Genomic DNA, 23,683 nt, shown 5'->3' with positions numbered 1-23,683 from the left:
GGTTAGCACATTTTAAGCACTGATGTCTGTTAGCTGAGGCAATATTGTTACTCGATTTGTGTTCGTTATATTTATACAATGAATGCGGGTTAATTACTAAAGTCTTATTTAAACCTGATAATAAAATATGTCTAATTATTGTAGAATATTGTGTATCTGGAGACACCTCTGTCTAGTGCATTGATTTATTCACTTCTTTGTAAGCACATTTCATAGTTTGTTGCGTTAGATCTTTGTTCGCCCATTAGTGATCGGAGCACCAGATAAGCTCATCATAGTAACCATATAAGCCTGTTAGAAAAGTCAGAATGCAATATGCACATGTTTTTCTGTTTACCACCCACTTACTAACAAATCCCATATACCGAGTATCGGAAGCCCCGTGATTACTTGTACATTAGATATATGGCTCGCTATAATGTACCTGCTAATGCAGAAATAAATCGCCTGCTTTGAGAACCAAGTTCTGCAGAACAGATATTTCTATGCATTGAGAAGTTGAAATAAACAATAATAATTTTTACTATTTAGATTCTGTTTTACAATAAATAACCACGTAATCATTTAAAATTTTCATTATTTGAGATGTAGGATATTTGCTTAACTGCTGTCTAAGGGGTTGTACACATGGATGTCAAAAAACAACACCTGTTGAAAGTGTAGACGAAACCTTGTAGTTTGTCCTCGATTTTAATAGAGTGTTCAAAGCCTGTTCTCAAAACCTTGTGTTCTATGTATCATGAGCTCTCCCACAGATCTCTATTATATTGTGACCAGTGCTGACTCTCGTAAATTCTCCAGACAATGTCGGAATTGATGCAAAACAAATGCTTATCAGATATGTTGTGTGCATAAGTTCATTCACTTAATATATTTTTGGGGCTATTATCGATAAAGTGCATTTACTAGGCTTTAAATAAATTAGATTTAACTCCACTGTGTCCTAATATTTAAGGGATCGTATAAGGGGAAAATGTAATAGCAAAAGATAGTAGGAAATAAAATAGGTGACAAAAAGTAAAAAGAAAAAGAATAGTTTGAATTAACATTACAGAATATTCTGTTTTATAAAACTTGGATTTAACTTTTTCTCTTTTAAAGTACAGGAGCTGCTGACATCCTAAAATGTGGGGTTTCTTGATTGATATTGTTAATAATAAAACAATGACATGTTCTGACGTGCTGTCTACAAAGGGGGAGTAAGTAGTTTGTGAGACAGAAAACGGGACAACAGACATCAGTAACCTGCACTTAGCAAGTTCTCCATTGTCCTTGCTACATATAGAACATTCCGTGCACAACGTTCTGACAGTTCTGAGTATTTTACAGGATACTGCACAATACTATTTAAATATTGTAATAAAAATAAGCATGAGTAGGTGCATTAATATTTAATCTGGCAAAAAATAAAATATTAATACAATATTAATATATTATTTAAACTTGCTGTATCTTATCAGTGTGAGATGACCCTCAGATTTGCTTATTTAAAAATAAAAAATAATTTGCAATGTGATCAGAAGCGGATTATTCTTCCCAATAGTCTTGACCTTAAGAGGCCATGAGGGACGTAACTGACCGGATATACAACATTGGCCTTCGGGGAAAATGAACATGGTGTTGGCTCATCTGAGATTGGTTTGGGTGTATTGTATGTAGTCTAATTTATCCCGATTTTTAGGACTGTTGTGTATTGTATAAATGTATGTGGCTGAGTATGAGATCGTGGCAATATCCATGAGCGTGCTGTGTGGAAAAACATATTTATGAGCTGGTTGGGCCATAATTAAACAATCGTATTCTTGTTTGAGCTCAATCATTTATGATCGGCCAACTTAGCTCCTGCATTCTAATTTTGCAGTCAGACAATTCTAAAAACAGATATTTGTGGGCTTATAATAATATAATATCATAACACAATAACCTCCTCATTACTTTTCAGAAGATTGTTGTAAATATTTACAATGACAAGATGTCAGAACCAGCATTGTCTTACCTCTAGTGTGTGTCGTCATGGACTTCATAGTGAGTCATGTGACATAAACCATTATAATTGGACAGAAGAGGGCAGGAGTGCAAAAGGTGTTTAATGACTGAAACATAGTTGTCTGCTCTCTCAGAATGTCCGGGAGACCCCCGAATTTCAGAAGTGGGTGGTGCCTTGATGACGCAAATTAATGCAAATTACATCGTCATTCGCCACAGCACCATGACGTGAATTGTATCGTTGTGCTGCATTGGTTTTATAGATTCAGTTGTATTTACTATAATGCTTTAAAGGGCTTGAAAAACCCTTACTAATAAATATTGTTCCTCCTGATCTCATACAGCAGTCGGTGGGGGGTCGTTCAAATGGGTCTTTCAGTAAAAGCAGCGTGGATCCCTCGAAACGATTGTTGGTGTCAGCAGCTTAGGAGATCGTTCAAACTCGCAGTGCGAGTGGCTGGCTGCCCATGGCTCCATTACCGCAAGCTGGATCTGCTGCTGTCCAATCACAAGTGTCGGATTAATTCCGTGTTCTATACATGGAACATCTTGCTAGAAGTTCTCCTGGGCTATTGACACCAGTTGTTAATTATATGGACGCTGCATTTGGATCAGACGACATGAACTCCACCCACCTGCCAGTCCGGAGATTTGGTTATCTGCAGGGAAACACCGCATGTCTATACCGGAGAGCCGCGAAGGACACAAGGCAGGATCCCAGACGGATGTCGCACAGTTCATCCTCCGTATCAAGTGCGGCGCCCGTGTAATTAACAAGGACTTGTTCTTAATGAGAATCAATGTGTTGGATTACATTTTTTAAATATTTAATTTAGTATTTGTGAGCAATGTGGTTTGTCTAATAATATGCTTCTGTATTAATTCACTGTGTAACTACAATCTTCTGAAATCCAAAGCAGAATCCCTTTTAATTCCTGTCTTAGCGCTGACTTCCCCCCTCTGGCGTTCTATATTATCCTAACACGGATGACTTGCTGAGATTGTTTTATCTCCAGTCTTCAAATATTTTCATTTTACACCATAGCGTGGAAATCTGGCGGGCGCTGTGTAACACGCTCACTGAAGTAGAAACAGCCTCATCAGATACAAAAACAGTTGGCAGAGAATAAATCCATATTGAACCCCGAGCACTGCAGTGTGCGAGACTGAAGGAACAGCCATTAATCCCAGTTGTTGCTCTTGTTACCCTGGAACCCTGCGGAGACTTTACTTAGCAAACACGGCCACTGAGCCCATCTGTGTAAATACTTTGACATGTTGGCTTACATGGGTCTTACAACTCTATGATGTTTTTTTTTTTTCCCGCACTTTAGCAAAATTTTTATAGAAAATTGAAAGATGTCAGGTACCATATAATGTAACGAGGTGTGTACATCATTGAATGTTCATAATGTAGTATATAAATAATCAACTATAATCCCCAATATTGTACCCCTGCCCCTTGTGATCTATTACAGTCCCAATATTGTACCCCTGCCCCCAGATCTACTGCAGTCCCCAATATTGTACCCCTGCCCCCAGATCTACTACAGTCCCCAATATAGTACCCCTGCCCCAGATCTACTACAATCCTGATATTGTGCCCCTGGTGATCTATTACAGTCCCCAATATTGTACACCTATCCCCAGATCTACTACAGTCCCCGATATTGTACCTCTGCCCCTAGATCTACTACAGTCCCCCATATTGTACCCCTGCCCCCAGATCTACTACAGTCCCCCATATTGTACCCCTGCCCCCAGATATACTACAGTCCAGAATATTGTACCCCTGCCCTTGGTGATCTATTACAGTCCCTGAAATTGTACCCCTGCCCCAGATCTACTACAATCCCTGATATTGTACCCCTGGTGATCTATTACAGTCCCCAATATTGTACACCTATCCCCAGACATACTACAGTCCCCGATATTGTACCTCTGCCCCCAGATCTACTACAGTCCCTGATATTGTACCCCTTCCCCCAGATCTACTACAGTCCCTGATATTGTACCCCTGCCCCTAGATCTACTACAGTCCCTGATATTGTACCCCTGCCCCCAGAAGATCTACTACAGTCCTTGATATTGTACCCCTGCCCTCAGAAGATCTACTACAGTCCTCGATATTGTACCCCTGCCCCCAGATCTATTACAGTCTCTGATATTGTACCCCTGCCCCCAGAATATCTACTACAGTCCCCAATATTGTACCCCTGCCCCCAGATATACTACAGTCCCTTATATTGTACCCCTGCCCTTGGTGATCTACTACAGTCCTCGATATTGTACCCCTGCCCCCAGATCTATTACAGTCTCCGATATTGTACCCCTGCCCCCAGAATATCTACTACAGTCCCCGATACTGTACCCCTGCCCCCAGATATACTACAATCCCTTATATTGTACCCCTGCCCTTGGTGATCTACTACAGTAATCGATATTGTACCTCTGCCCCCAGATATACTACAGTCCCCGATATTGTACCTTTGCCCCCAGATATATTAAGTCCTCGATATTGTACCACTGCCCCCAGATCTACTACAGTCCCTTATATTGTACCCCTGCCCTTGGTGATCTACTACAGTCCTCGATATTGTACCTCTGCCCCCAGATATACTACAGTCCCCGATATTGTACCTCTGCCTCCAGATCTACTACAGTACTTTATATTGTACCCCTGCCCTTGGTGATCTATTACAGTTCCCGATATTGTACACCTATCCCCAGATATACTACAGTCCCCAATATTGTACCCCTGTCTCCAGATCTACTACAATCCCCGATATTGTACCCTTACCCCCCGATCTACTACAGTCCCCAATATTATAGCCCTGCCCTTCAGTGATCTACTACAGTCCCCAATACTATACTTCTGTCTTCAGTGATCTACTATACTACCCAATAGTACAGGCAGGCCACCTTCCTCATTCTTTCATCTCACGCTCATTTTAAATGATCCTCTACTCAACATTTGTTTCCCGCCTCTTTTCTCCAGCAACACCGCCCCGTTTCCCACCAATTCTGTCTAACCCCTGCAGCAGTTTCCTTACCTCTCTTCCTCTCTTCTTCTTCTCTGCGTCTTCTTGCTGGCTCCTTTCGTTCATGTCCATTGACAGAGTCATGATCTCATTAGTTACATGACGTCAGCACCGCTGCAGGTAACATCTTTCACTTGTCGCGGTTTTATGTCTGGGAGCTGCTGGGACCTTCTCTCATTGGAAGATGCGCACCTGGAATGCTGGGACTGGAGCAAATAGTGGCAGCCATGACACCCCCCACCTCCTGGGCATGGAGGCGGATGCGCTGCCTACATACACAGCACATCTGTGTATGTATAAAACATATGACAGAATCAGCGATACAATTGGCCTACGTAGAGGTATCTGGATTTCAGCACAAAATTTGAAAGGTGGCCCTCTGTAGATTTTGTATGGGTTCATTGTGCGGTATACAATGGCACAGAACAGGATATCACAAAGCTATAGAGTTTTACAACTCAAAACATAGTGGTCATTTCCATGAAGACACCTCTCTTGAAGACAAGTTTCCAATGTGGACTAACCAGTATCTTTCAATGAGGTTATAGCATCCTGTTCAGAAAATCCCAGTCCTGCACTGATGAGCCCAGAGGAAAGCGGGGTGTCCGTAGACTGGATTTTGTTTCAACACTGGCTCTTGTTATATGTTGTATTTTGGTAGGTAAACCATTGACCCCAAAGCATGCATGAAGGTGGCATTTTAACTAGCTATCAGTGTGCCTGATAGCCAAGAACCTTCTGCCAAACAAACTCCAAAAGTCTGCATGCAAACATTAATCAAGGCTGAACACAGGTGCCAGTCAGTGGTCCATCCTCATGGGTATGTTTATTCTGGGCTGCCAAAAGATATTTGGGACCCCGGTACAGCAACGTCTTGGGGCCCCCTCCATAGGTTCTTAGGACAGAGTTTGTGGACCGCTGGGCCACATGGTATTGGTGGCTTGTGCTGTTCTGAAGCTGATTGGTGCTTACTTCATTGATTTTGCCTATATTATATAACTTGTGGGCGTATCTTAAAATTAATTTTCTCCTACTGTCATTCGTACGCGATAAGTAATGTTATATCTGATGTGTTACAGAAGGGTTTTTATTTAAATCAAACCTAATAGCAAATGATTTTTTTCCTATCAAACCAAATATTACAGATATTTTCTTGTGCCTATGACCAAGTTGGGTGTTGGGTGTATGTGGATATATATATGTCTGATATAAAGCGGGCGCATTTGTTACTCATGTATCTTGTGGGTGTAAAGGCGCTATTTGTACGTGCTGCATTTTATATCTTAATTTGTGGAAACATATGTGGCCAAGTATCAACCCCAATGTGTCAAGTAGGATACATTGTTGCAAAAAAACAAACAAACAATTGTATCAAGTATATACCAAACATTAAATGTTGATACATAATAAACACATATTACTGTGTACTAGTGTAACAAAAATGATTGTATCAATGCGAGATAAAATATGAATATAAAAGTAACGCTATAGAAATAACATAACAAAATAAAGTGACTGTAGAGCTAGTGATAGTCTGTGAAGTAGGTAAAAACAAACTGGGATAGAGATATGCACAGACAGCAATGTTCCAGTGACCTCATCATTCTTATGTGGCCTCTGCGGGGACACAGATTCTTCTACTGCTATATGGGAGGATTTGGGTGGATGGGGGGGTCCTTGCTAATTACAGATTGTCTAGTTTTTCTCCAAAATGCAGAAACCAGGTGTGATTTGCGGGATAGAACCATCTAATAAGGGTTTATAAGGTCTGTATTTGTAGAGAAATTCACTGTTTTCTCCATGCAGGAGTTTTTCCGGTACCTGTGCGGTTTCGGAGATCAGCTCTAGTATCTGTACCCAGAATGGGGCGTATTTTGTATCTTTCAGTTGCACTCTTGCATTTCTAGGCACCTGTGTCCATACCTGCCAACGGTCCCGATTTGAGAGCTCTGTCCCGTGGGTTCGGAAAGTTTGGACGTAGTCTGTGCATGGCAGAGCATTGGTGAACAGGTGTGCGCATGGCAATGAAGCTGTGTGGAGTGGAGGAGAGAAATGGACAATCTAAGTTGTTCAAAAGAGCTGGGCGCACCCTGGGGGTGTGACAACACCCCATCGAGAAGCAGCCAGGCCCCCATCACACTATAGCCACGCCCCCTGTCCCAAGGGCGCCTACCCAAATGTTGGGAGGTCGCACAATTCGGCTCAGATTTTCAATAACCAGGAAGTGGGCGTGCAACTAAAAATGTGGTTTGATGAGGTCCATTATTGTACTCCTGCCCCCCCCCTCCCCAGTATTTTTACTTGTACTGCGCTGCCTCTCTCTTGTTCTGTTTGCTAATCTGCTACAAGGGATTTCCTGTAGCTGTTTGGTTCTATGTGTACAGTCATTAATATGTATCTTTTGCCATACGTTTAAGCATACCTCCCAGCTGTCCCGATTTGGGTGGGACAATCCTGATTTTTGGGGACTGTTACTCATCTTTCATAAATGAGGATTTTTGTCTGGTACCAGTGTTTGGAGCCATGTGGGGGTTGGTTTAGGGGAGGAGGGGGCCATGTCTGACCATCTGATGAAGAAGTGGAGGAGTCCTTCACGGTTTGGATGACAATGATTATTTATAAAGGTCCTATCTTTGCTGTTATAGGGTCTGATTGATTTTCGATCGGGTCTTCTGCTTAAATTGCGATGAGTATTTTAAGAACATTCGAGGAGATAAGAAGTTTGTAATTCACTAAGGAACGGAAAGTTCAAAAACTCGCCCACCTTCAGTCCTTTACTCAATGGAATATAACAAGCAGCGGATTTTAAGCATCTTCTTAACTTCCACTTCTTAATTTGGGCATGCTGTCTTTCTCTGTTTAAAATATAACAGAAAAAGCCATTAACCTTAGGCCATTTTAAAAATAAAAAAAATAGTTCACTGTGTACTTTGTAGACACCTGTACTTTCAAGCAGTAAAATCTACAACTTGTTGCCTTAACTGTAACACAGGTCCCCCAATAACCTAAAATGAACAACAACTAGATACTTATATGCTGCAAAAGGGAACTCCTCCATGTCTTGATTCTTCTGCATGACATAAAACTTGCCAATCCTCTTTGATTACTGAATATTTTTCAGGTGAGGCAGACATGTCCCAGCTAGGGCCTTATAGTACATAAAGGAAAGCCTTTAGTTTGGTCTATTTTAAACAAAACTCTACCAATCAAGCTTCATCGTTATTTTTCTAAGTGCTATGGCTATTAAAGTCACATATGATAATCTCAGCAGGGGCAGAGGCAGCCCTTACAGCACAATTTCAATTTTGCAGAATTCCAAGGTACACTTTTGTTTAAGTCCAAACTATCTGGTGCCTGCACTTGTATATGTTTATAAAAATGAAACAGACCTTTACTTTCATCACAATACAATTGTTTTTTTAGGCTGTCAGAGAATTCTAAAAGTGCGATATAAACCATACTTGAAAAAATTTCCACAGTTCCTGGAGGGCTGGTGATCTGTTGGATAAACATGCAACAAGCAAAAATGAAAAAAACACGTAAGAATTATATTAATAGATAATATATCGAAAAGATTCACAACCCCCCCAAAAAAACAAAAAAAACAAAAAAAAAAAACAATTGGGTTACAATTTATAAGACAAACAGCACACATTAAAATGCACATTACGTATGAAAATAGAGATGCACTGTTATTGTGTAACATAAAATATCTTACAAACGCAAACATTTAAAGAGTTTATAAAAGAGTAAACTAACATGTAACTCTTAATACAATTAAAAGACCACTATACAAATCCACAGCAGAAAAACGCACTATAGAGCCCTAACTAACTCCAAGTGTGCATGAAGCAGTCTTTTATAGTGGATTGTAATGAGACAAGTATATGCAGGTGTATAGGCCACTGAGGTATCAGATGACGAGAACTGATGCTGGGTCTATGCAATACTGGTTAGGAAAATCTTTTCTTTTCTTTTATACTGGTTTAAAAATGATTGCATTTGTTTCTGATTGCGAATTATTCTGAAATGCATTAGCATAGACTTTCTTATTTTAATTTTTATAAAACAAAACATGATCCTTTAAGTCGGTTACTAATAAGGTGTGTGCAACTGTTCATTTAATTATTTACACTTTAGGATGCCTATGTTGTGTTGTATGTTTGCTTCAATATGAAGTATGCCTTACTGGTTAGAGAAATGAACTGCCAACAGCAGTGTCATGAGTTCGAATCGAGAATCATTCCATAGTGGCTAAGTGGTTAGCACTTCTGCCTCACAGCATTGGAGTCATGAGTTCAATTCCCGACCATGGCCTTATCTGTGAGTTTATATGTTCTTCCCATGTTTGCGTTCTTCCCATGTAATTGATTTATTGTTACATTAATTAAAATTATTAAAGTAAAATTGTTTGTTATGAGAGACATTGATGCTCAGCTTTTCCTTCTAGTCTATTTCATGGACATACTGTTTCCACTTGCACGTTGGGTTACTGGTTAGACAATCCACTTTTCATCAGTGGGTTCATGAGTTTGATTCCTGCTACATTTTGTGAATTTTTGGCTAAATTGCATGTTGAAAATTGTGTGCAGCTACAACACAGAAAAGCAGCTGTTTAAAATAACTTGATTGCAAAGACATAGGAAATATCCACAGATAAAAGCTAAAAAACCTAAGTGCCAAAAAAAAAAAAAGTCAAACAATTTGAAGTCCTATTATTATTATTATTATTATTATTAATATTATTATTCATGACTGAATTTCCATATTTCCAAATATTTAAACTGCATGTACTAAGGATTTATGTCTATAATATTTCATTGTATAATTATTGACATTAATAAAAATGATTAAAGTAAAACTGTTTGTTATGAGAGAAGTTGATGCTCAGCTTTTCCTTCTAGTCTATTTCATGCACATATTGTTTCCACTTGCATGTTGGCGTAGTGGTTAGACAATCCACCTTTCAACAGTGGAAACCTGAGTTCGAATCCTTACAAATGCCCTTATCTCTCTTGAGTTTATATATCCTTCCCATATTTGTGTGGATTTCCTATGTGTCCCTTATGTAAGCGTACGCTTGTTTTAAGTCTGTACAATTTTCATCAATTATGCTGTTATGCTTTTTTATTATTATTAGCGTATTGTTAGCTGTTTTATCAAATATCAGCAACTAACTGTTGACACATCAGCCACTTTACAGTGCGATTTATTACAATGGTGGTGGTAATTAAAAAGTGGTTGCTTTTAACAAAATGTACACAATGTTTAATGTTTGATATAAATATAAAATAAATTCCCCCACACCCCAAAAAAATTTTTTTTTAGGTGAAGTGTATTAAGATGTATGTTGTGCATATTTAATTGTGAGTGTTTTAAACGAACAATGCTTTTAGAACAGTTTATTGTAGTTACTCAACTCTCTGCTGTAGCTGCTTTGGATTTAAACATGACTCTGAGATTTCTTAAGTTTCAGCGAGGAGTTAAGATAAAACTCACAGCTTTTTTCTTAACTATCCAACGGATACGAAGGGAACACCTACTCTTCTTAAATCAGTGCAAATAACGCTTACTCTTCTTAACTTATTTCGGATCTCCCACCCATTCTCCTCCCATTCCCAACCCTTGTCTCTTACATGGTCAAAAAACTTCTCAATGTGCAGTTAAGAAGGATTTTCGTCTTAACTTGAGAAAATCTTAGCTTATGCAACGGATTGTCCTTGTTATTTTTCTTTTCTGGACATGCTCAGAGAAGATTTTCTTAAGATCCTCAAAACAAGGCAGATAAGATCAGTAATGAATCAGGCCCATAATAGTTATTTTCTAATCTATGGCTTTGCACAAGAGTTGTTCTATATTTATTTTATGAGCATAGTTTGCGGTTAGATTGGTTTTGTTCATTCCTAATTTATAAAGTGTTAAACAGTGTTAAACTACATTGTTGCAAATTATATTCTTCATTACATTATCATTATTATATTCCATGCAGTTCATAAACAATTTGGGTCCATTGGAGCTGATCCTGAACACCCCAAGTCATCACAGAGTCCATCACGGTATGTTCCTTGTTTCATAGTGCTGTCATTTTAATGGAGAATTATTACCATCTTTTTATTTATTATATGTAAAGGAGATGTCCCCCCAACCCCAAGTAGAGATATGCTGGAGTCCGAAACCCATGACTGCTTTAATTTCGGTGATGCCCTCCTGACGGGTGTTTAATGGCTGATTCTTCGACTGCCAATGTCATATGACATTTGAGACACTGCTCTGATTGGTCAGTACTCTCAACTTGTTATAAGCCTCAATGTGTAGAACAGAGGTTTAGAATTCCTCTACCACAGGAATGAGTTCTTAAACAACTTCCAGGAGGGATATATGGGGGAGAGCATTACTAGTAAAATATTTCTATGGGTAGATATCGCCTCCAACCTGCCAAAATGTAACATGTTGTATTATTGTTTGTTACTAAGTAAATCTATATAACTTTCTTGCTGTTTGTTTTAGAATTGTTTATCAATTTCAGTTTGCAACTTTTTTTAGCCTTTCTTTTACCTTTTTGTTTTTGTCGGCATTTGTTACCTAATTCAAACAACTCCAGTGTGTAAATGAGAGAACAGTTTCACCAACAGTCTTCTAATTTCAAAGTAAAGTCCGAGCAATCTTGAAATTCCCCACCCCACAACAATTAGCCGAACATGTGACATCTCCAGCCTCCAGGACAGCAGTTCCTCTATGCTCCAGGACTCACTGCCTGGACTTTAAATTCAATCTCCTGCAGATAGAGGTTGTTGGTGCGGGTGATTAGACAACCTACAACAAATTACATTTGGGTGTATATTTACTAAACTGCAGGTTTGACAATGTGGAGATGTTGACAATAGCAACCAATCAGATTCTAACTATCATTTATTTAGTACATTCTACAAAATGATAACTAGAATCTGATTGGTTGCTATTAGCAACATCTCCACTTTTTTCAAACCCGCAATTTAGTAAATATGCCCCTTGATCTCTAGATTGTGAGCTTTGATCATGGAACTTCAAGAGCTTTCAGGGTAACTTTCTCCAACATGGGACAATCCTGGAGTGAGAGCTGTTTATTAGAAATATGAACATTTTTCATGGATTTCTACTTTGAGAAGAAAGACTGCACTATGGTTTAGGAGGGGATAGGACAGCTATTGTCATTCCATCTGTTCAGCCACATTATATGGTGTTTCAAGGATACAACATTATTCTATGTGGTGACAATAAGTTTACTTTCCCTTTCACCGGTATCTGAAATCCAGCAACTGCATCCTCGAGGCCACAACTTTCCCAAGAAACATCTTTAGTTTTCCAAGCATCGCTGCCTGGTAAATTATAAATTGGATACATCTCATTAGAACCATCCAATAGGAGGAACTCGGCTATATAAGCTCCAGTCTCCCACTTAACTACCTACCTTATCCTCTGCCTCTCCCTCTTCTTTCCCCTTCCCTGCCTCCGTCCCTCTACTCTCCCTCTCTCCCCTGCGTTTCTCCGTCTGTCCACCCCTCCCCTTAGATTGTACGCTCCTCTGAGCAGGGCCATCTCTCCTCCTGTTTCCACCACTTCTAACTCTGCTCTCCAGCTACTTTGCCCTCCTCCTCGAGGGTCCTCCTCCCCCCTCTGGGGATCTCCCTGTCTTCCGCGCCCTCCTTTTGGGCCCCGTCATTTGCGGATACTCCCCCCGCCCTCACTAGCTGTGCATTGAGCTTACTGAGTTACTCTGCTTTATGTTTACTGTACTGTGCTGTCTCACCTTGTATTGTAATTAGTTTTTGTCCCTGTATGGCACTTACTTAGCTGCTATACCCCATTCTCTGGACCTTGTGGCGCCCTATAAATAAAAATTAATAATAATAATAATAAGCTACAGTAAGCTTAAGCAACATTTTCTTTACATGGGGAACTACAACTCCCAACATACCTTGCCAGGTTTTGTAGTTCCACACAACTGGAGAGCTCCAGATTGGCTACCTCTGGTGTTTATGAATAACACAAATACTTACAATTCCTCTTTATACACTGATAGCAGCAAAGAAACAATTCTGAAGCTGACATACGTTGTATATTATATTGCTCATAAAAGGATGCTCAGTGATACACAGGCATTGCAAAAAGGAAAGACCAATAAGGCAGACTCATAATGCAATTAGGGCTCCTATAATCTGGGACATCCATGTGATCTGTGCTTTGATAAAGTTAAAAAATGATGCATAAACTCTGCTTATTCTACTCATTTTGTTACATCTAAAGCCTGATGGATGGGAAGTGATGAGATTTTCTAGTGGGACAGAAGAGAATGTAGATGAGTGTTCTGGACACACAGTGAAAGTCATTGAAGGACTTGGGGGTTAATATGCTCTGGATTTTGGGCTTCAGTTATTGGATTGGCCATCTCTTCAAGACTATGTTTAGAAATAGTACTGATTTTGGCCATTGTAACTGAACTCACCTTAGGGTGTAATTATACACCCTCTGTACTATATAGACGCCCAGCTCCCTCCTATAAAGCTTTGACTTGCTCAATAGGCTGCTGGTACAGGCTGAAATCATTATAAAGTCACTATCTGCGTATCTATATTTATTGTGGCTTTTCACCACACATTGTATCAGACCTGTTATACCTCTGTAACTTTGGTTGATAATTCTTCACTGTAGTTATATGAATGCTTTACATGATCTGGTGCTTATAACAGATGTGAATTAGTGCTATGATCTGGCAATTTTATATTCTCCCCTTGAGAACCTGCCTACACTTATATATATACTATTATACTTATATACATACTGTTATATTTATATACCTACTATTATACTTATATACATACTATTATACTTATATACATACTGTTATATTTATATACCTACTATTATACTTATATAAATACTATTAAACTTACATACATACTATTATTTGTATATACATACTTTTATACTTGTATACATACTATTATACTTATATACATTATATTATACTTATGTACATACTATTATACTTATATACATTATATTATACTTATGTACATACTATTATACTTATATACATTCTATTATACTTATATACATACTATTATACTTATATACATACTATTATATTTATATACATACTATTATACTTAAATACATACTGTTATATTTATATACATACTATTATACTTATATACATACTGTTATATTTATATACATACTATTATACTTATATACATACTATTATATTTATATACATACTATTATACTTATATACATACTATTATATTTATATACATACTATTATACTTATATACATACTATTATACTTATATACATACTATTATATTTATATACATACTATTATACTTATATACATACTATTATATTTATATACATACTATTATACTTATATACATACTATTATATTTATATACATACTATTATACTTATATACATACTGTTATATTTATATACATACTATTATACTTATATACATACTATTATTCTTATATACATACTATTATATTTATATACATACTATTATACTTATATACATACTATTATACTTATATACATACTGTTATATTTATATACATACTATTATACTTATATAAATACTATTATACTTATATACATACTATTATTCTTATATACATACTATTATATTTATATACATACTATTATACTTATATACATACTATTATACTTATATACATACTGTTATATTTATATACATACTATTATACTTATATAAATACTATTATACTTATATACATACTATTATACTTATATACATACTATTATACTTATATACATACTGTTATATTTATATACATACTATTATACTTATATACATACTGTTATATTTATATACATACTATTATTCTTATATACATACTATTATATTTATATACATACTATTATACTTATATACATACTATTATACTTACATACATACTATTATACTTCTATACAAACTATTATGTTGAAGGATAACTCATAAAGTTACATTTTAAGTGGAGCTTACTTAGCTGCTATACCCCATTCTCTGGATTCGTTGGGGTACACCATGGGTCTAATGATCCCATGCTGCACCCCGTTCTACTCTACCTGCTGGGCAAGGAAAAACCTTCTGTGGGTGTGGATACCCCTCGCCCCTGATCCTTCCATTTAGTTGAATGGAAAGATCCCAAGAGAAGGTCATCAACTCGCGCTCTGCTGGTTTCAAACAGACCAAGGGCTAGATTTACTAAGCTGCGGGTTTGAAAAAGTGGGGATGTTGCCTATAGCAACCAATCAGATTCTAGCTGTCATTTTGTAGAAGGTACTAAATAAATGAAAGCTAGAATCTGATTGGTTGCTATAGGCAACATCCCCACTTTTTCAAACCCGCAGCTTAGTAAATCTAGCCCTAAGTGTGAAGAGGTGAGTGGAGTGGTCAGGACCGGAGCATCCATTACTCCTCCCAGGCTCCTGTCCAGGGCCCAGGGGCCACTGATGGTTCCAGATTACTTTTACCAGTTTTTATGTATTTTTTTGTTTCTTTGGCAAGCCGAGGAGGGGAATCAAACCAGTTTCATTTCATTTATGTCATCTAACTCCACCCAAAACATTTTTAGTTTTTGGTGGAGTTAGCCTTTAATTTTTAAATGAAAGAACAACCCAAAAAATATGAAATGACTCCATGGTTAACTGGACCACTTCCAGATCCATCATAAAACTGGAGATGTTCACAGACCCCCGTGTTCTTGTTTTGGTTTTGTCTTTGGATCTGGATTAGCTTTGTGTTTTGGTTTTGGAACCCTATTTTTTTCTAAAATCCCTATTTTTTTTGCTAAAATCGCATCATTTTGCTTCCCCCCCCCCCTACATTATTATTAACCTCAATAATACCCCATTCATACTGCACCAAAATCCCGGGTTTTTCCCGGGGCGAGCTCAAACGACCCGGGTCTTGGTGCATTATGAATGGTACAAGTGAAAAATCCCGGGTCTAAAAACCCGGGTCTTCAACCCGGTATTTATCGAGGGGTTGCCTGCACTATGAATGGTGCAACCCGGGTTTTTGCATAGGAGGGAGGGAGGGAGAGAGAGAGAGAGAGAGAGAGAGAGAGAGTTTTTTTTGTTTTTTGGTTTTTTTTTTACATTCCAGCTTTCAGCCAATGAAAAGTGCTCTGGTGATGACTCCCACAAATTGCCAGGGCACAGACTTGTGCAGTATGAATGGGGTTAACCCGGGAAATTCCCGGGTCCAAGGTGCAGTATGAATGGTGTTTCTGAGCTGGGATGCTCCGAGCCCCTGCAAAAACCCGGCTTCAAAAACCCGGGATATTGCAGGGGCGGCAGTATGAAAGTGGTATAACACTAATTTAACGTCATTTGCAATCAATTTTGACCACCTCACAGGTCACAATATTATTTTCATACACTTTCAAGCTAAGATTTGAGCAGTTCTTGCCAGTGATAAGATAAAGGCCATTGTCATGCCTGGGCATAAGACCAAAAAATCCACCTCTTTGTGGAATTATTTTTACACAAATCCTGACAGCGCTATTATTTCTATTTCAGCAATGGCAATTAGCAATGGAGCTCTCCTCTTTCTGTGTTACCTATATAACACAGTACAATGTGACTGCATATTTAAAGGACCAACCCTGCTAGCCCTATTATTTCTATTTCAGAAATGTCAATTAGCAATGGAGCAATGAAGCTCTCCTCTTTGTGTGTTACCTATATAAAATACAGTATAATGTTACTGCAGATTTTGAAGACCAAGTCTGCCAGACCTATTATTTCTATTTCAGCAATGACAATCAGCAATGGAGCAATGGAGCTCTCCTGAATGTCACTGGAGACTTTGAAGAACACTGCTACCCCTCCTCTTTTTTTTCTACCTATGATGCTGCCCAACTGCACTAGAGACTGCTAAGAACTGTGCTACCCCTTCTGTGTCCCCCTGTGGTACTTATAAAATCCAAAATTTGCGAGATCCGATGATGTAACAATGATGTTTTGCCTTGTTTTCAATTCCGAGGGCGCGCAAAAGTCCTGAGCCGGCTCAGCTTGGTACTCCAATCTGCTAAGTTCGGGTGTGTTCAGGTTCTCGCGGAACCGAGCCCACCCAATACTGGTAATAACTGTCATACAGCACAGTGGCCTAGTGGTTAGCACGTCTGCCTCACAGCACTGGGGTCATGAGTTCGATTCCCGACCATGGCCTTATCTGTGTGGAGTTTGTATGTTCTCCCTGTGTTTGCGTGGGTTTTCTCCGGGTGCTCCGGTTTCCTCCCACACTCCAAAAACATACTGGTAGGTTAATTGGCTGCAATCAAAAAAAAAAATTGACCCTAGTCTCTGTCTGTCTCCCTCTCTGTCTGTCTTTGTGTGAGTGTGTGTATATATTAGGGAATTTAGACTGTAAGCTCCAATGGGGCAGGGACTGATGTGAATGAGTTCTCTGTACAGCGCTGCGGAATTAGTGGCGCTATATAAATAAATGATGATGATGATGATGATACAGTGTACTGTATATCATTTTCACTTAATTGTTAATTATTTTCTCTCCATAATCACTTCTCAGGCAGAAATCCATATTGCATTGATTCCAATTACGGAGGCACACTTATCATTTGGGACAGGATGTTTGGTGAGTGAAATGTATTATTCTTTTTAGTTTTCTTCTGGAGTTGAATGACCAGTAAACACCAATAGCATTGCCTCCCCCCACTACATTACAACTGAAGCCCCTCACACATGTTTAGGACAGAACCTGATGGGATTGTAGACAGGGTAAAATTTAGAGGCTGCAGTCATTTGAGCTGCTGTGACATCACTTGCCCCGCCCCTATGCATGAATCAACCAATAAACCCTAACAGTGCATTTGTGCAGAGCAAGAGTGTGAGTCACTGGCTACCTGTATAGTTACAGAAACACCACAATATGCTGCACATATACATTGTTTCTAACATGCAGTGTGTTCTGTCTGTCTACATGCGGCAAGTAACATAGAACCAGAGCGTACTTACACCCAGATTCAAATGGAGACGTAACTTGAGATCCGCTTGGATTTAAATACAGGTGTATGTGCGTATAAGTTTTGTGTGTTTTTTTGCAATGTCCCAGGAGTTTTACCGTGTCATATTATGGAGGCATCAGCCAATCTAATTCCATCTTCCCACTGCTAACATTTGTGATATTACTCATGATCCCAGCGCTGTGAGGCAGAAGTGCTAAACACTAAGCCACCGTAGGAATCACACAGCTCTGTTGGTGGCCTACTCCAAATTGGGTCCTCCTTTTTTGGGCTCAATCCTTCAGAGATCCCTACAAGGTGCAGGTTGTGAGTCTCAGAAATGGACCTTACCGTTAGGTTAGACAAAGTGCGATGGGCTTACTTTTCAAAATTCTGAATCAGAAAGGTAAAGTCATCCTTTAAAATATCCCAGTACTGGAGGATCCATTTCACAATGCAAAGCAGGAGATGTCAATCATTTCTATCTCTTTGCCAAAAAGAGCGATGGCGTTCGCCAGAGCATGAATCATTTACTGTTGGAATCTAGTTCACTAGTTAAACAAACACTTATCTTTTAGCAAATTTGCAGAATAAAGATCCCCCCAACTTACTGATATTATATGTAATGTATAATGCATGTGTTTTTTAAATATTGAAATCAAATATAAAAGAAATCTAGTTGCGTGCAGTCATACAATCCATCTTGGAATAAACATGGCTCTATAAGGCAGCTCTCAAACTGCACATCCGTGTAACCTAATGAATAACATTATATGTAGTACACTTACAGTAATTAATCATCGGCAGCGGGGACAATCGAGCAATAAACACACAAGTACCACTTAAGCATAAAAAACATCAAAATTCAATTTCCTTTGGTGGGGATATTTTTCGAGTGAGAAAATTCCTGTTTTCAATTAAACATCATCGTGGTTGTAAGAAATCTATTGTAGACAAATACATCATTTTCCAATAGGGCTTTTTTTTTTATACTTTTTGCTTTTCAGTTTACTATGTTTGTTTGTTTGTATTTTGTTCTGTTTTGGTCTCTGTTTTACCCTCTAATAATTGAGATACCAACTACTGTAACTTTGATCTTTTTACGAGGCTTTGGTGTAATTATATATGATTGCTCACGTAAGAACTCATCAATATTCAGGCTACAAACACCCAGCATTTGTTAAGCTCGGTGGATTATGATACTTGGCAAATACCGCACTTGGAGCTGGAGAATTTCCTTCTGGCTCCTGAATGACTGGGCTGCAATCAACATCATGAAATTATATATACAAGTGATAGATTACTTTATCCTATAAATAAATTTTAAAGGATCTAATTATATGCATTTGTTTACTTAACAACACCAACACAGTGTGAACTCGAAAGTCAGCAAATTAGGTGGAGGGGAAGATTAATTAGCTGAATAATTGTGAGGCTATTAGTCTACATGATTAATGTTATCATTTTCTGTCTTTAAGGAACTTTTGTGCCGGAAAAAGAGAAAGTTGTGTACGGTCTGACACATCCGATAAATACATTTGAGCCTTTTCAAGTCCAGGTAAAAATATATTTATTTAAACATGTTGATAGACCAAGAGTTACCCCTTAGAACCACCCCAACATCATCATAATCACTGTAGTACTTTATGGCCACAATCTCGACCACATCCACGTCGAATGTGTGTAAAATAAATTAAGATATCCTTCTGATAAGTAAATATGGTCGTCATACCGCCAGGAACAGGTCCAACAACTCACTAGCTCCTCTTCCTCCAACAGAATATAATATATACGTCATAAAGTACAAAAAGAAAGTTGAAAAGGCGGTATTGAATTACAAATTACCCACTGGAACTTAAAAACAAGTGTGTTCCCATGGCAATCCTGCCACCAGAGGCACGGACCTTATGGACTGTTCCACAAGCCCGGGCCGGAATATTTACAACATCTAAAATGTTGTCTGTCCTACTGATGGAAGAACTGCACCCAAAATCTAGTATTGGGAATAGACTTTTTTTTCCATCAAAATGAAGTAAAACAGCAGATAATGGTATCATAGTGACATCCAATACTAGATTTAATAGTAACTTATAGAAAGTTCGGAGTGAAGTTGTGAAACCTTATTTCTCCCTTTTACATCGCTTCCAAATGTCCAGATTTCAGCTGGACAGTCCCGAATCGCGGATCTCAAAAGGAAAGAGCTTACACAACTGTTGGCAGAACCTTGTCCAAAGGTCAAAACTTTGGGGCTTAACTGAATACACTGCTTGGGTGAATTATGCTTATTCTGTCCCAATTCTGCATTTATCATGATCTACACTAATATAAAATACAGGTTAAAAGCCAGTCAAAATGACAGAAAAAAATAAGAGTAAGATCGTGTTGGACCCTTTTTCGAAAACGATTAAATTCCGCGTATCATTTATCCCACGAATGTGGAATCAACTACAGGCTACAAAAACAAAAAATAGAACTTAGCAGGGGCAGACCTTACCTTATTGCACCCAATTTGACCTTGTAGTAGCATTGGATAGTTTGTCAGATGGCTGCTCAGCCACAAAATGTTTACTGTGGCAAAAATTCACAAATACTGATCATGAGACCACAGTTATGAGCATTAATATTTGTTTCATCAAAGCTACAGACGTGAAGAATGACGCGGCATCTTGTTCGCTGATGTTGTAGGCGTTGACGTGATATTACCTCTGTCTTGTGCGCTCTTCGATTGTTTTCTCTGTGACGAGCAATTTGCTGAGGAGTCAGATTTTCCTGGCGATGACAATCGCATTCGCGATCTCTTTAGTCATCAGCCATAGTTTGCCGTTGGGCTTAATCCCGCTTTGCCCTCCGTCTTTTTACTACTTCTTGCTGTGCAGTTACTCCCACAGCAGACGTTTGACTTTTAGGTGGTATCGAATTTACATTTTGTTGCTTAAATTAATTAGTATATTCCTATTAATTTAACACTGTGCAAATAAAATGAATGGATAGAAACTCGAGCCAATTTGGAATAGCAAAGGTCATAAATGATTATAACCATTTATAAAACGTTATAAATGGTAACTGCCACACAAAAAACCTAAATAAACACAACAAAATAAGTTCAAATAATCTAGTCAGTAGTAATAGTCAAGTACACAAAAGAGTCATTTGCAAACATTTTGGCAAATTTGTTTGTGTATTTATAAAGGTGAGGAGCAGTGTTAGTCTTTTATCTATATAAATAGATATTTAATAAAAGTATTGCTGTTTCATTATACTTCTAGCAATTGTGTAGTGTACATTATTCTCATTAGCAAAGATCCAACGATGAAATACAAACAGAAATATTTTACTAATACCACTTTCATACTGCCGCCCCGACAATATCCTGGGTTGTTAACCCGGAATATTGCTGGGGCACAGGGCAGTATAGATAAGAAGAATCCCGGGTCAGGCGGGTTCATACTGCACCTGCCCGACCCGGGTTTTAGAAAAAAAAAAGTGAAATTTTTTTTTTTAATTACTAAAAAATACAAAACAAATGTTTACTTAACTTATTTTCAGCCAGCGGTGTCTCCGGTGCGTTGCCGGCTGTCAGGGGGACCTCTGGGTACTAAAATGACATCATTTCTAGTCCATTAGAAATGACGTCTAAACATTTCTTATGTATTTTTTATTAATTAAAATCTTTTTTTTTTAACCTTACAATTTTTTTTTTTTACAGTATGAATTGTGAGACCCGGGAATTACACGGGTTACACCATTCATACTGCAGGCGAGCGGGGTGCAACCCGGGAATTACCCCTCGCAAAATCCCGGGTCTAAGTCCCGGGATTTTAGACCCGGGATTTTGTGGTTGGACTATTCATACTGCACCAAAACCCGGGTTTTTCAGCGCAGTATGAATGGGGTATAACTGGCTGAATACATATTTTATTTTGATATAAGCAAATGTGACTAAAACATAAATATTTTCCTATTGCCAGCTTCAGTGCACTCAAACTATCATATTTTAATTTCTATAATAAATATCAAAATAGAATGTTACATTTTGTAAAGGGTAAAATACCACACAAAGAGACTTGTATCCAAAGTTACATAAAGCTCCCCTCCAACCATCCCCCCCCCCCGTCATACCAGCAGAAAACTATTAATCCATAACTCCAAGTCTTGTTTACAGTGTTGAAGTACTGCAACTCTGTGTATATAACATGTTGGGCAATCTTAATTAGCCATTACATGTTCTCAGATGAGCTTAAGTTTGTGTTGATTCATCACCTTCCCCGTTGATTGCAGATGTGGCTGGAATACTAACTCATTGCCTTGTAACTTGCCCCATTTACTTTGGAAAATGTGATGAATTATCCCTCACACTGATTTTTTTACACGCGGTCCCACATGCTTTGTTTTTTAAAACAGGGACGTATTTAGGACACGTCACGGCAAATGTAATATATCAAGGTTTTTACGTTTTGTTTCTGTTTTGAAGTGTAGAAGAATGATTTGAATACTGAGTTCACCAGGCATTATTGCCTGGCAAATGAAAGTGTTTTTTTATTTATTTATTTATTTTATTGCTTGGTTTGGCATCTTCATCCTTTATATGCAGATACAGAGTTGCTGACTGTAAAATAGATGACCAGATTTACTGATTTACATGTATCTACAACCTGCTGTCTCTGTAACTCTTATGGTTCCTGTTTTGGAACTAACTGGAAGATTTAGGACTCTTGGGGCCCCTGGGGAGTTTACCAGAGGAGGAAACACGCTCTGTAGTGACACAGGAGTGAAGTCTGCAGTTTGCACCAGGGAAACAATCTAGTGAGACAGATTTAAGTTGCAGTGGGCGGCTTCTGAGGAGCGCAGGGGCAGGGCTAGAATAAAGGGACAATTTAGGCAACAACTAAGCTTTATTAAGATGCCATTTAAAAATAGTTATATAGATAATGTGGTTATAAAAAGAAAATTTTATGTTTTCTATGGTAATCCAAAGGACAGTAAAATATAACTCATCATCATCATCATCATCAGTTATTTATATAGCACCACTAATTCCGCAGCACTGTACAGAGAACTCACTCACATCAGTCCCTGCCCCATTGGAGCTTACAGTCTAAATTCCCTAACACACACACACACCGAGACAGGTTAGGGTCCTTTTTTATTGCAGCCAATTAACCTACTAGTATGTTTTTGGAGTGTGGGAAGAAACCGGAGCACCCAGAGGAAACCCACGCAAACACGGGGAGAACATACAAACTCCACACAGATAAGGCCATAGTCGGGAATTTAACTCATAACCCCAGTGCTGTGAGGCAGAAGTGCTAACCATTAGACCACTGTGCTGCCCCAACTCAACTTAAATTTACTGAAGAATATATATATATATATATTCCTTAGCCCCACACTTCGTAGGTGGTTCAATCCTGTAGATCATTCATCTTGATCACTAATTATAACTACCAATACCAATTTAATTGGCAATGCAATCAATGAATCTACTAATCAAAAACTAAATACATTTTCAAAGATCAAGACGTCTTCAAGGGACTTCCGATATCCGTATCATTTCATCCCACCTGACCTGTGGCCCTATCTGACGCTGGGGGCCCAGGGTAAACACCTCTTGTGTTGCAAGAATGATTGCGATGTACAGTAAAG

At 38.3% G+C, this 23,683-nt stretch overlaps 1 protein-coding gene across 1 annotated transcript in view; it reads left to right on the top strand.

Moving 5' to 3' along the window:
• Positions 1-23,683, top strand: part of AGMO (alkylglycerol monooxygenase) — a 172,350-nt gene that overhangs the window by 76,938 nt on the left and 71,729 nt on the right. Inside the window, exons 7-9 of the mRNA XM_075211417.1 lie at positions 11,017-11,083; positions 17,608-17,673; positions 19,519-19,598. Coding sequence (XP_075067518.1) covers positions 11,017-11,083; positions 17,608-17,673; positions 19,519-19,598 — 213 coding nt within the window. The remainder of the gene's footprint in view (positions 1-11,016; positions 11,084-17,607; positions 17,674-19,518; positions 19,599-23,683) is intronic.

Source organism: Mixophyes fleayi, chromosome 5, assembly GCF_038048845.1.
Source record: "Mixophyes fleayi isolate aMixFle1 chromosome 5, aMixFle1.hap1, whole genome shotgun sequence".
Lineage (NCBI taxonomy): Eukaryota > Metazoa > Chordata > Amphibia > Anura > Limnodynastidae > Mixophyes > Mixophyes fleayi.
This window is presented reverse-complemented; position numbering and strand designations above follow the sequence as displayed.